The following is a 15,602-nucleotide window of genomic DNA, read 5'->3' on the forward strand; positions in this document are numbered from 1 at the left end:
AAAAACAAAACAGGCAACCCACTAAACAAAAACTATCTCTCTCTGTTCGCTCTTTAGTTTCAAAGCAGAGTGCTGTTTCCTATCACCCCTTTCATTTTTCCTCACATCTTACTCCTTTCCTTGTTCCTTCCTTCCTTAATCTTTCCTCCCTGAACCTGGCATTACTATAAAATAATCTCTCAATGCTTTCCTCTTCCTCTCCCCTTCCTCTCTTCCCATATCATGTTTTCTTTTCTTCCTCCCTTCCTCCTCTGCGCCTGCTTAATGCATTCACACCACCCCTTCATTCACGCCGATGTTTTATTCATCAAAGCCAGTATTCTTCAACCACCCCCCGGCATCTTAGTTTGCTCCGCCCAACCACCCACCCCATCTCCCCTTCCTCCACCCCAACACATGGTACATCCCTAGAGGCCTGTAGTCTCTCAGTTGCCTCACTCCTCTCCTTCCTCTCCTCTTCCCTCTGTAAAGCTCGCTCCCGTTATTTGATGCTCTCTTTTTGCTTTCGGCAACGCAACAAGAAAAAGTGCCTCTAATGATTTGGAGTTATAGGTTATTGATTGTAGGGCTGCTCAATTAATCGTATTTAAATCGCGATTACGATTATGGCTTGCAACGATTACGAAAACAAAGTAATACAAATAAAAAGATTATTTTTTTATTATTATTATTACTTTTTTTTTAATATAATTTTTTTTGGTTTTTCAGTTGAATTATAGTTAAAGTTCAGGGTAATCAACTGTTAAAAACATACTGTTCACATTTTCTTTCTCCAATAAATGGATGTCAATGAATAATCGCTTTTAGTAATCGCAATTACAATTATTGACCCAAATAATCGATATTATGATTTTTGCCATAATTGAGCAGCCCTAATTGATTTTATATTGTATAACGTCTTTGGATGATTCTGAACAAAGGATACCTGGAACCATCTAAGCTTCTTTAATTTCTGCTGCTCTCTTCTTACTTCAGGCATACTTGATTTGTTCTCATTATTTGCCTGAAAGTGCCTCCTGTTTGTAATGTTCCTCCCAACGCAATCCCTTTTATACTTCTCAATTGCTTATTTTCTCTTTAGAGCAAACTTTAAACCTCATCTTAATTATTCGTCTTTAGTATTAGCCTTCTGTCACTTATTTCAATAACTCATTGTCTTAGTCACTTCCCCTTCTGTTGCTTTTCTTCTGTCTCCTAAGCACCTTCACCAACATTGCACCAACTTTAGGATTATATTCTGAAATTGGAAATTCCTTCTTTGACACTAAAATCGCTTCCAAAGTTATTTGATGTCAAGAAGTAATAAGTTTCTTTTTTAATCTTGCTGTATTTCCCTTCCAAACAAGCCTCCATCTGCCTCAAAGCCTCCACCCTATTCTCAATCTGTTGCAGCTTTCACTTCTACTCCCTTCAAATCATTTCTTGATGTTTTTTCCCCCATTTCCACTTTTTATCTACCTTGACTTTTGCTCGCAATTTGCCCATTTTGGCCCGTTTCAAAAGTTTGTAGATACTGTAGACACCTCCCACATTTAGATTCTCTTTAGCTCTCCTCTGTATTCAATCTGCAGCATTTTTTAAAACTTTTTTTGTCCCTAGTCTTGCACGGTTCTCTTTCTAATGTTGTATTATTTTCATATGCAAAGATGAACCATCGTCATTTTCTTTCAAAACCTGGACATTTCCAATGATTCTTGTTCAATGCTCAACTAAAAACAGGTATTACCTTTGCATATACATCTCAACAAATGTGGGATTAGAAATGTAAACATTTAATTATAAAGTTTGTTATGGATTCACAAGAACACAAATGTAAGTAGTCGTGTAAGAAAACTCTGAAAACACTGAACAAATAATCTAAAATGCACTTCTAACTGCTCCAAAAACATATTGTACCTTAGTTGCTGTAATTACAGGCACAGCACTTCTAACTCTTCAAATGACATGCACATCTCCCACAACACCGCAGAGGGGCCTGAGGTACAGAGGTACAGGGTCTCCTCTCTCACTGCTTAATGCATTTATCCATCTCAATTCAGCAAAGAACATCCCCTTCAGTGAATTTGTTCATATAGCATGCACATCTCCAAATTATATCTATATGATGTATTTAAATGTCTATATTTCCTCTACCAGATCTCCTTCTCCAAACTAAGCGGTCTCATTGCTCTGGCTTTTTGTACCACTTACTGTTTTTTTTTAACTTAATTCTTACTTATTATCCTTGCATGCTTGCTTCCTCTCTCGCACACACACATTCCCAGCCAACGCTTCACGATATTTTAATTTCCCCCAAGTAATTTACTCTACCTCTCTTTACTTATAAACACACACACACACACACACACACACACACACACACACACACACACACACACACACACACACACACACACACACACACACACACACACACACACACACACACACACACACACACACACACACACACACACACACACACACACACACACACACACACACACACACACACACACACACACACACACACACACACACACACACACACACACACACACACACACACACACACACACACACACACAATTCCTAGTTTGGTCTCATTCGGGCACAATCACCGGCACACACTCTTTCGAGGAATGACCTCTGAAATGAGTGTCACAGACCACTGAATCCATCCCATACCATTATCTGTCTCCCCCTGCTCTCCCCTACTCTCGCCTGGTTTTATTTACCAAAGAAACTCATCTCTCTCCTCCTCAAACTTTCTTTTAAAATGTCTTCCATCGTCTAACTCCATCTCTCCCCCCTTATACACTCGATTATCTTCACATAACATACCGTTCGGCTTTTCACGGTTTGAAATGTGAGCTTTAATCCACCTTTTATGAACTCACTCTATTTTCCTCGAGTCCTGCCGCTTATCACCCAGCAGCTTGTCTCTGACATTTGTCCTCTCTGAATGTCTAAATCCTCACATTGTTTCTTATCATTCCCAAATTAATTGAGTTTTCATTAGACTTTCTTTCTGTTCTTTAAATGACTCCATTCTCCACACATTGCTGCTGCCTGTTGTGATTCATTCTACGGGAAGGCTGATTGCATTCTTGCTATCCTTAATTCCTAAATTACTTTTGTTTACACTTAAACCTTTTAGACAACTTGCCTGAAAACAAATAGTCATAGATAGTTTAATAAATTAAACACATTTAAATTAATATTGTAGTGAAAGTCCTTAGTCTAAAGCCCCACAATATCAATCAATTCTTGGCTATACATGTGGGACATTGCGAAGCACATAATGAGCTTGGATTAGCTAAATAATTAGCTCTGACTTCATGGTTCAGTTCTGCCATTGGACATATGTTAAGAAAGCTGAAAATAGTTTCTGCTTTATCACAGACTTTGACACTGTGCACCACGGACACTTTTACAGATCTGTTTGTCGGATAGATTCCAGTTGTAAATGTTGGTTCTTCTTTATTCTTCTCTCCTCTGTACCGGCTCTTTACTTTCAGACGTGTCTTGCCAAACACAATGTATTCTCCTCTTCCTCTGTATTCATCACCAACCTTACTATTTCATCCCAACTAATTCTCTCCTCACTTCATTCTCTCTGGCTTGCTCTCTCTTTCCTTAACCAAACTGATTCTTTCTCACAGCCAATGCCTCAATCTCATCTCAACAGACTAAATGTGTTTCCCCTTTCCTTCTCAGTTGTTCTTTTCTCTCATTCTTTTCTGCTTTAAACTTTCCGGCCTTCCACACCTTTACAAAAATGCATATTCTTCTTCACACGCCTGACATAATCTTAACCACCTCAAGCCAATTGGCTCTGTGTGTGATCTGTTTACCTCCCTATCCACTGGATTACATTTCTCACTGTAACATGCATATCAGATTCATCACAGCCAACACTAATCTCACCTCTGCCTACCGCAGTTTTTCTCTGTCTGTTTCTCTTTTCCTGTTCCTCATCTTCCCTCGGTGTATACTACAGATCGCTTCACACAACCAGGCGACTTCATTCCTACCTGGGTCCTCTCTCCTCCCCCGCTCCCCACTTTATCTTCTCACAAACTAATTTAGTCTGCGTCCTTGCTTATTCTCTCTGTCTTCCATCTCTTGGCTCTCGGAGGCGTATCTTGCGTATTTTCATCTGCATAATGTGCCTCTCTTCTTATCACTTCTGAGTCTATTTTGTTTCAGTATGAGAAAACGATCAGACATACTCTCTTTCTGTCTACTGCTATATCCTTCTTTAAAGGTAGGGTAGGTAATTCACTTCAGAAACACTTTTTGTTATACTCCATGGAATGCTCTTAACATCCCGATAGCAATGAATACATTAAATGCTTTGACAATAAATACATAAAGAAATGTCATCTGTGGAAGCCGTGGCGCTGTAAAAAGAGCCGGCCCGGCTAAAATAACTGGAAGGCCTACCTGCCTGTCAACTTTCCATCTCGTGCACAAACTTATCTCGTGCCCTCATTGGTCACGTGTGCGTTCGTGTGTGTTGGAGGAGGGGCTCTGTAAGGAAGTCTGCGTACTTTCAAATTCTAGCCACTCAAACTGGTTTCTCCATTCTTACCTACCCGACCTTTAAGGGTTACTGTCCACTGGGGACTTCTCTTTTTACTAGTGAGGTCTTTTTCTTGTTTTCGGGGTTAATGACTGTTGCACATCCATACTGCAAGCTCTGCATGTTTCTGACAGAAGTTAGCGCTTGGGGTTGGAAATATTTAAATTCTTATAAATAAAAGAGAGCAGATTGCAGAGCTGCAGGAGCTCGAGGAGCAGAAGTAAATGTTCCTTTCTAAATATAAATGTTTCCTTTTATCACTTGTATTTTTCACAGACTCTGATTCCATTTTAGTTTTAGAGCACTGGTTTATCATTTAGAGTCTAAAGGGTATAATCTGATCCAAACAAACAAATCCGTCATTAAAAATAGCTGCCGCCTCAACCAGCCTTCACACTTCAGATGATATTGTGGGGGCATGAAGTTGGATTTCACAGGACAGTCATTAGGTGGTCTTTGGGTTTGTAAAAAGCATATCTGGTTTCTGGTTGAAATAGCACAACAGCTAGGTTACTTGTTCTAACTTGCAGCAGAGCAGTACACTGGAATATTATTTAGATGTCTTACTATATCTTTTTTTTTTCCTGTTTAGTGTGCTACAAATTGTGTGAACATAAAATGAGTTGAAGGAGCAGACCATTAGAGCACATGGCACAGGCTGCAGCTGTGTTGATGAAGTAAAGGCTTCAATGGTCATTTTTAAAAGCAGACAAAGATTTGGTCAAAGCAGAACAAAGCACAGGTATAAATCATAAAAATGAACGGCGCCTCTTACAATTAGCTGCATCGATTTTGAAGTTCTAGTATAAAACACACTTGAATAGTAAAGGGCCCTCGTTAATGTAATTAGTAACACCTGTGTCAAAATGTCAGCTTTGAACAATGCCACTCGAGGGTTCACTGAATATTCATTGGTTTGAGGACTTTAAAGTGTTGCTGTAACACATCAGTAAAGTAAGAGCTTTCAATAATTGAATTGAGCAACATCTTAACTTTAACCCTGGATTCCAACCCAACAGGGTTAACAAACAGTATATCTAAAACCCCAGGCTTTCACTTGTCATTCAGTACGGAGCTGAACCGTCCGTGACCCTGCTGATCCAATGCCTCAAACGATGTCTTAACACTACCTCTCTGGCACCGTAAAAGGCAGTGCTTACCTTTCTTCTCTGCGGTTGTAACCCCCAGTCAGAGTGTCAAACCTGTCTTATCCCAGAGTTAAATGTGAGGTTTAGGGAAGGGTTAGCCTGAGGTTACAGGTAGTGTGAAGATTTTCAGTGTCTTTGCGGAAGAGGCTGCCTTAAAGATAGATGGATAGAATTGGCGGATGAAACCCTCTTTATTGGTCACACATGTTCATGCACACAGCACACAGTGACATTTGTTCTCTGCTTTTAACCCATCCTAGTTCTAGGAGCTGGCAGCTATTGTACAGCGCCCGGGGAGCAATGGGGAGTTTTTTATTGTACTTAACTGTGTTGGTGAGGCACTGAAAAAAGTCAGCTAAAACGAATATTAATGTCAGCAAGCAGGGCGTAATTTCCCTTTATGAATTGGTTGTACTTCTCATTCAAAACATTTGACTTGAGCCGCCCAACATTACACCAACAATTGTTCCAAAGCACACCTGACACAAGTCTATTGAATGCTACAGTTCAAGCGTCAGAAACAACTCTCACAGAGTAGGAAAAGAAAGTGTACAGTCTCAGGTCAAAACCCCAGGCTAAGCTCCTGCCTGTGAGAGCAATCCATAGTTTCACAGAAAAGGGATTCAAAGAAACAAAGAGCATATGGATAAAGGATAGAGGATGAAGGCAGGTTGGATGGAAATGGATGAGGTAGAAAGCAAACTTGGCAGTGAGATGTCTGGAGATTTCTGAGTGTTGCAGAATCAATCCGTCCCTGTTTATTTGTCCACCTCCTCTCTCTCTTCCTCCCACTAGCCCTGGGCGTTGACAAGACACCGCAACACCCGGCGCCCACGCAGGAAGAGCACAACGCCGACTCCTCAGAACCCGTCTGATTTCCCTGAACCCTCATCCTCCAACCCTCTCTCTCATTCCTCCCAGATGTTTCCTGCCCCATGTTCCCCCTGCAGCCCTCCTTCCATGGTATTCTCTCTGATTTCACTGTCTCCCTCGTCTCTCGTATCGCTGTCATACCTGCCTCTTCGTCCTTTCCTTCATCTCTCATGCTCCGCTGTTGGCGCTCCCTCCCTCTCCTGTCCCACCTTTAACACGTTATTTTGTTTTTCTCTGCACCTCCTATTTTCGATTATTCTATCTTATTTTTTTGTCTTCTACAATCACTGATCTACATTCCCTATTTCCAGAATGTATTCTGATGTATGTCCAAATTTGCAGTTAGTTAGTTTTAGAAAACTAAAATTAGACACGTCATCTGTCATACAAGCTTTGGCTGATATTTGTCATCTTTGCTCATACAAGGTTTGGTTGTTTGTAGACGTGGGTCGTAGTGAGACTCAAATTAACAGAATTTGGTTCCTTCACCACAGGAATCTCAATGGAGCAAATATTCTAGATCAAACATTGGTGGAAGTGTCTCTTCATTTTGAATCATGACTAAAATATTTCAACACATTTCCCTCCTGACTAACAACTTGTCACTAATACTGCCAAATATCCCAGTTATTTCCTCTTATCCCTCACAATCTCTTTCCAATCTCCTTTTCACTTTCCTTCCATCATTTCCCATTTTGTCTTTCTCTCTCCTTTTAACTGACTTCCTACCTCCATTTCTACTTTGCTCGATTCCACTATCTCTTTATCCTCCTGTCTCTCTCTGTCTGTTTCAGTGGGAGTTTGGAAAAGACTCAGTCTCGATCGTGAAAGAAAAGTGTTGCTTCACTCCCCCAGCTCTCTTTTGATCTGAAATAAAAGGAAATGTGAAACATCCCCCAGACACTCACACTGACATTTACAGCATCTATCCTCTCCTACAACCTACTCAATGGCTACAAGATTGGAGAAATGCAGTAGTATGAAGGGGCTGAGAAAACAGGGGGGAATAGAGGGAGTGAAAGAGTGAGGTCTAGAGTATTGGGAAAAGTAAGAAATAATTAAATCTGTGAGTGTGTGATAGAGGGAACAAATTACTTTGGCGACAGTAAAACAAAGTGATGGGTTTATGGTGGCAGCGGTGGAGGTGGCTTGTGTGTCTGTGTGTGTATGTGGTGCCCACGTAGAAGTGTTTCTAAAGACTAAGTAACAGGTAGAGAGCTGTGGAAGAGGAAGCTCTCCCAGGAGGCAGTGTGTGTGCTCTCATGTTTCAACAGAGTCAAAACAGCGCGGATCAAAAAGGAAGCCAACATGGGACATGTACAAAGAGACACAGTCAGTCAGTTACAGTTTACCAGGCTGGAGTTAAAGACTACATCAATCAAGACCAAACACACACACACACACACACACACACACACACACACACACACACACACACACACACACACACACACACACACACACACACACACACACACACACACACACACACACACACACACACACACACACACACACACACACACACACACACACACACACACACACACACACACACACACACACACACACACACACACACACTACTCTATAATATCTAAAGTAGAGGTAAAAACAAATTATTCAACTGCCTAATTTGGCGTTTTCGATTCAAATTGAAAAAGCCATGTTGCTCAGCCCGGTGTTTCTGTGTCATGAGCCGACATTATAACCTGCATGGTATATACTAAGTGTCTAAAAGCATTCTACTAAATAATAAATGACCTGTTAATTTGCAGGCTCTTGAAAGCTTATTGGACTCTTAACTACTGTTTAATTAAAGCACTGGAAAAGGTCAATCAATACCAATAACGTGTAGACAAGACACTTCAAGGTGGCTAACCAGAGTGATCAACATCAAGGACAGTTCGAGGCATTACTATATATTTGAGGGTATTTGCACTCATCAAATTGCATGAAATATTTCCCATCATTTGAAATGAAAAAGAGCCAACATATGAAATAGTGTATATACTAGCACTTTAATTTAGAATCAATATGCGTACACCACCTTCACAACACCTACACTTCTCTTAGTGTATCTTCTTCATAGGTGCAGACACAGACACTCAATTTATTCCTTTATACCCAGAAAGAAACATGGCGAGATTTTCTATCCTTTCACCTTTGCCACAGCATCAGAAATACAGGCACAGTCTCTAATGACAGCACACACTACTCACCGGTGTAATCTTCACGGCAGATGCAGGTGTACCCTCCTTCTCTGCGGGCGCACACCCCCCCGTTCAGGCAGGGGTTGGAGTAACACAGGTTGATCTCCGTCTCGCAGTAATCACCCGTGAAGCCAACCGGGCAGCGACAGCGCAGGCCGGCGATGGGGTGGATTGGCCGGAACAAGATGGAGGGCGAGGAGATGAAGGGGGCGGAGCTGTTGAAACGCAGCACGGAGATGCACTTCATGTAGTTCTGGCACGGCTCACGCAGACACACATTGTCGTCGAACGGAAGCACCTGGAGTAATAAGAGGCATTGTGAAGATTGTTATTGCTGCATTAACATGTACAAGTACTAGTAGTAGCAGTGTTTCCCCTACCATTGTCTTGGGGGGGGCGCTGCGCAACCCCAACGGAACCCCGCGCCCCCCCTGAAACTCAAGGTGTTTTTTTTGTATATACTGTATATATATATATATATAGCGCCAAATCAAAACTGAAATAATCTATCTACGGTCACTTTTCACATTGAACATGTGCTCTTTTATTTTCATTTCATTTCAAACCTTTATTTATGCAGGTGAATCCCATTGAGATCATTGATCTCTTTTTCAAGGGTGACCTGCTGTTTATTAAATAAACTAAACGCTTATGTTATTTATCCAATTTATGTGCATGTTTCAGTGTCCACTGCATTGCTTTGCGCATTCACATTCTCTCCTCCGCTCTGTTTCCGAAGGGCGGGTAGTGTGTATTCGTCATTCAAAAGAGGCAACAACCGGAAGACAGACTGAGACACACCGAGAGAAGAAGAACAGACTGCGTGATATAAACAAACAACAAATAGCGTGTGTGTTCCATTTTCACTCTACAGCGAGAAGCTCATGGGGCTTTCCCGAACCTGTGTCGAGAGCTGGAGTTAAATGAAATCTCAGATTTGCCTTCTTCATAGTTTGTTTGGGTCCCTCACTTCCGTTTCGCTTCTCATGCACTGATTCGCTAGCTGAACAGCCAATTATGGCGCATTTACACTGCAGGCCTCGCTCGGCCTCGCTCGGTTTGGTTAGGCCTTATTAGGCCCGGCTCACTTTAATACTGCGCTTACATTACAGTTTAGGAACTGGGGTAGTATCTATAGTAATGCAGTGTAGGCGGAGCCGTGACGTCATCTTCAATGAGCGCCCCAGAAAAACAACACAGCTGTTAGCTCTTAGCACTCCAGCTCACAGCTCCTCATATCTGTTCAGAAACTAGACAAAAGTTAAACAAGTACAAACCACAGACTGTCTGTGTCATGGCGAATACAGTCGCTGGTTTATTTATGTCTGTATAGGCCGTTGTTGTGAGTGTGGACGGTCGGAGCATATATAACGTTAGCCAAGCCAAGCTCCATTTAGAAAACACGCGTTTTAAAATGTTTTTTGCCTGCAGACTTGTCAAAGCATTAATTCATGGTTTTTACTAACCGGTATCAGTATGTTGTTACTTCGGCATCATTTTGAAACGTGTATTACAATTAAATCACGGTAAAATATGTTCATCTCGTTGTAGTTGTAGCCCCCTTGACAGCGATTCTCTCTCTAGTTTAGCAAACTCAGCCCGACTCAGCCCTGCTTGTTGGCCTCGATAGAACCACGATTTAGTCGGGCCAGAAAAAAGGTGAAAAAGTAGCCCCGGCCCGGAACTAGGCCAAGTGTAAGCGCAACCAAAAACAGGCCCCGCACGGCTCGGCACGCTTAAAGCGAGCTCCGCGCTGCAGTGTGAATGCGCCATTAGAGTGATTTCTTTGGCCGACAGCCTACCGATGAGCTCAAATAACTTCAGGTGAGGTAAAGGACTCTCTGATTGATTGGATGGTTAACTTTAGTCTAAGTTATCTCAGTGAGTCTCAAATTGTTTGGTCATCTATGTGAACAAATATTTCCAATGCACACCTTTATCTATTCAACATATTTGTACAAAATAAAGTAATAAATCATTCCAATATGTACTATAGGATAGTAAAAAAAAAAAGGTGAGTGATTAGTCAAATGTGCATAAATAAAAAGAAAATATTGCTAACTAGGTAACATAAGATAAGAGAGAGGAGTTTATAAAATAAACAAGTTTAAATTATTTGTTATTGGTTGTGATCATATTCTAAAGATGTTTGGATTATTAATAATAATAATAATAATAATAATAATAATAATAATAATAATAATAATAATAATAATACATTACATTATAAAGCGCTTTTTCCGGTGCTCAAAGCGCTTACAAGCAAGTAAAACAAAATAACGACAAAAGTAGAAAGTGCTAAGCTAGGAGGAATAAGGGCAAGGGGATAGTTGATTAGGAGTTGAAGGCAAGAGTGAAAAGGTGAGTTTTGAGGGATTGTTTGAATGATGTGAGAGTGTTGGCGGATCTGACATGGCTGGGGAGGGAGTTCCAGAGTGTGGGGGAGGCTGCTGCGAAGGCCCTGTCACCCCAGGTCCGGAGCTTTGTCCTGATGGGCTGCAGTAGGTTAGTGTTACGTGCCAGGCAGGCTGTACTTGTGTGGTTTTCTTTCCCTCCTGTGTTTCTCTCTTCTCCCTGTCTTCTGCACAGCTAATCAGCAGCTGATCGGTATCTGCCTGTGCACCTGAGTCTGATGGCTGATTGGATCCTCTCACCCTCAGCTGGCCTATCAGCAGCCAGGGCCGACCATAAAGGAGGAACCCAGGAAGTCTTCTCTCTCTCTCACTCTGGGCCTGTTGCTGATGAAGGAGCCTGCAGTGTTCAGCAACTCATTCTCTTTATATTGTCTGACCTTTTTAAAGTGTGTGTGTTGAGAGGTGGAGGAGTTAGGTAAGTCTGGGGTACCCTGTACTAGTGATGGCAAAATGAAGCTTTGAATGAAGCGTCGAACCACTTGGACAATTGTGTCGGAAATAGGTTCATTTCTCGAAGCTTCAGTTACAGCGACCTCTCCTGGCGAAGTGCAAGGCTGCAGTGGGTTTAACGCATCTTTGCCTTGAAAAATATTTCATACACACACACACACACACACACACACACACACTAAGACTGAATATCATGTTCTATTTGCAATTAAAGATTGATAATAGTGTGTATTGGGTTATTGAGAAGAGACTAGAGAGTGCTTGACATTCTTTTGGGCGGAGAGGGCCTTTTATCAGTTATTAAAGTTGAAAAGCAATGATTAAAAGTTTAACTATTCCGAGCTTTGAACCAGCTGCGCAGAGGATATCGCCGCATCCTGGCCGCCGGCTCTATCCACTGGGCTATCAATTCCTTAGACCATCAAAGTGTTTTTATATTACTCATTGTCTTTTTGTTCACAACTTCTCCACATTTTGAATTGTTTCACGAGCCAGAACGACCTATTTTTCTTCCTGGCTTGCTCTATAATGATCCAATTCAAATGCAATGCCAACAACAACTCAACAGCAACAATGCAAACTACGACAACAATCCACACATTGCGCATTGTTTAGAGCGGTTATAAAGTGTTGAAGCGCTCAAATGTGAAACTGTTTCAACCTTTCACCTGTCAGAATCTAAACGAGGCAGTGCATTGAATCACCTGATTGGACGGCGAACCAGTGAGTTGATTCATTCAGGAAATGAAGCAGTTGCTGGTTCGGACGTCACATGTCACGTGATTTGAAGCAGTTGCTGCTTCGGACGTCACATGTCACATGATTTGAAGCAAGCTTCGAAGCACTGCTTCTATGGAATAGGAAGTCCAGGGTTGAAGCTCCGTTCGAAGCTTCAGTGTCAAACTGCCATCACTACCCTGTACATTTCTCACCACGTAGCTAACTAATGTTTAGACACACTAGGTTAGCGGATTGTTAACACCCCTGTATATTGTTTTGTCAAATTATTTGTAGTTTAGTTAGTGAGGGTTTTTTTGTTTGAGTTTTGGTTTCAAAGGGTAGATGTAGAGATAGGCCTGGTTTTGTTATGCTTGTTTCTTTTGTTTGGCACAATCCTTTGACTCCTCCTCCTCCTCCTCCTCCTCACCAACAGAGTGTTTCAATTATATGTCTGTTCGGTTCTGGGTTTACACAAAATAAACCTTTTGACAACTGTTACGCTGACTCCCTCATTTTTTATTGGTTGTATGTTATTGTCTCCAGGTCCCCTAGACCTTAGTGGGGACGTAACAGTTAGCTTCAGCAGACTTGAGGCGACGGGTGGGGGTGTGTCGTTGGATGAGGTCACAGAGGTAGGGGGGGGCAAGGTTGTTGAGGGCTTTGAAAGTGAAAAGTAATATTTTAAAGTCAATGTGGTGTTTGATGGGGAGCCAGTGGAGGTCATGGAGGATAGGGGTGATGTGGTCGGAGCGTCGGGTGGAGGTGAGCAAGCGGGCAGCTGAGTTTTGGACATATTGAAGTTTTTTTTAGTGTGAATGCAGGTGATCCAAAAAGTATGCTGTTGCAGTAATCCAGTCGGGATTTTATAAAGGCATGGATCAGAGTTTCAGCAGCGGTCGATGAGAGGGAGGGTCTAATGCGGGCGATGTTCTTTAAATGGAAGAATGCGTTTTTTGTGACCTGGTTGACGTGAGGGTGGGGTCGAGGATGATGCCAAGGTTACGGATGTGAGAGGAGGGGTTGACAATGGAGCCATCGATGGTAAGAGAAAAATCTTGGGTTGAGCGGGTAAGTGAATTTGGGCCAATGATTATAAGTTCCGATTTGTCACAGTTAAGTTTTAGAAAATTGTTTTGCATCCAAATTTTAATGTCAGTGAGGCAGGTGCTGAGCTGGGAGTGTGTGGTTGGAGAAATTGATTTTGTTGAGAGGTAGAGCTGTGTGTCATCAGCATAACAGTGGAACTGGAGTTGGTGTTGACGGAGGATTTGTCCAATTGGGAGGATGTAGATGATGAACAGAAGGGGACCAAGTACAGAACCCTGAGGAACGCCATGATTGACGGGGGTTGTGGGGGATTTTGAGTTGTTAATGGAGATGAATTGATGTCTGTCAGAGAGATAGGATTTAAACCAGGAGAGGGCAGTACTGGTAATGCCAATGGAAGACTGGAGGCGGTTGATGAGGATGGAATGGTTGATTGTGTCAAATGCGGCTGTTAGGTCAAGGAGAATGATAATTGAGAGGGAACCAGAGTCAGCAGAGAGGAGAATGTCGTTGGTCACCTTGAGTAGGGCAGAGTCTGTGCTGTGGCGAGTACGGAAACCAGATTGAAAAGGTTCATGAAGGTTATTGCAGTCCAGATGGGATTTTAGTTGGGAGGCAACAGTTCGCTCCAGAATTTGATAGGAATGGGAGGCTAGAGATGGGCCGGTAGTTATTTAGGGAATCAGGGTTGAGACCAGGTTTTTTGAGTATGGGAGTGACAGCAGCGAGTTTCAGAGCAGGGGGGACGAGTCCAGTGGACAGAGAGGAGTTAATGACTGTGGTGATAAGATGAGTGAGTTGTGGGAGGCAGGCCTTGACAAGGGTGGAGGGCATGGAGTCCAGGATGGAAGTTGAGGTATTCATGCCGGTGACTTGGGCAACTATGTCCAGTGAGGTAATTTGTCTGAAGGCTGTAAAAGGGTGCCTGGAAGGAGGAGGGTAGGCAGGTTCCGGAAAAGGATGGGTGGTGGACGAGACGGGGGAGTTGGCTATGTTGCTGTGTATTATTTCAATTTTGCTTTGGAGGAATGAGAGGAAGGATTCACATTTTGAGGTGGTGAAGGAGTTGGAGATATTATCCATGGGGTTGAGGAGCTTGTTAATAGTTGAAAAAAGGGACTTTGGGTTATTGCTGCCAGATTGTATTACAGAGGAGTAGTGGAAGGAGCGTGCACTGTTGAGGGCATCTTTGTACTGTCGTTGGTGCAGTCTATAAATGTCTTTATGGATAGTGAGACCAGTTCGTTTAGCATGTCTTTCGAGCTGGCGACCTTTCGTTTTGAGGCAACGGAGATGATCGGTGTACCAGGGGGCCGAGTGAGTGAAAGAGACATACTTGGTTTTTATTGGAGCGAGTTGGTTGAGACAGGAGGAGAGAGCATTGTTGTAGGTGTTGACCAGGTCAGTAGGGGAAACATTCTGGGTGACGGTGGAGTCAGGGATGGTGTCAGCCAGTAGGGAGGAGAGGGAGGAGGGGTGTATGGACTTGATATTCCGGAATTGTATGGTGCGCTTCTGCTTGATGAGGGGGGTTGGGGTTAGGATGTCCATGATGAGGGCCAGGTGATCGGAGATGGTGAGGTCATAGGTGGTCAGGTTGCTGATGGCGATGCCAGTGGTGCAGATCAGGTCCAGTGTGTGACCTTCTTTATGAGTGGGAAAATTAACATGTTGCGTGATATTGAAACAGTTGAGTATGTCCAGGAGTTCTGAAGCGGTATTGGAGTAATTTGAGTCGACATGAATATTGAAATCACCAAGTAATAATACAGATGGAGAGAGAGAGCAAAGTTGTGTGAGGAATTCAGCAAGATCCGAGGGGAAAAGCAGGGTTTGCTTTGGGGGGACGGTAAATGACTGCTGTAACCAGGGGTTTTGGACCAGACAGTTTAAATGCAAGGTGTTCAAATGAGGAGGGGCAAGGGATGTTTATTGCAATTGTTTTTATATTATTTCTTAGAATTGTGAAAATTCCACCATGGTGGCGTGGTTTTTCAATATATGTGTATCCTGGGGGTGTTGTCTGGTTGAGGGAGAAGTATTCCTGTGGTTTTTGCCAAGTTTCTGTGATACAGAGAAAGTCCAGATTATTGTCAGTGATGAATTCATTGAGAATGAGACCCTTGTTGTTTAGGGACCGGGTGTTAAACAGAGCAAGTTTAAGGTGAGG

The 15,602-nt window shown here is 42.5% G+C and overlaps 1 protein-coding gene across 1 annotated transcript in view; it reads right to left on the reverse strand.

The window, feature by feature from the left end:
- The window catches only part of celsr3 (cadherin, EGF LAG seven-pass G-type receptor 3), a gene marked incomplete at its 5' end in the record, with an annotated part of 95,015 nt that overhangs the window by 66,004 nt on the left and 13,409 nt on the right, over positions 1-15,602 (reverse strand). The window contains one exon of the mRNA XM_079673636.1: positions 8,811-9,099. Coding sequence (XP_079529762.1) covers positions 8,811-9,099 — 289 coding nt within the window. The remainder of the gene's footprint in view (positions 1-8,810; positions 9,100-15,602) is intronic.

The sequence above is a fragment of the Notothenia rossii genome (assembly GCF_949606895.1).
Source record: "Notothenia rossii genome assembly, chromosome: 4".
In the NCBI taxonomy this organism is placed as follows: Eukaryota; Metazoa; Chordata; class Actinopteri; order Perciformes; family Nototheniidae; genus Notothenia; species Notothenia rossii.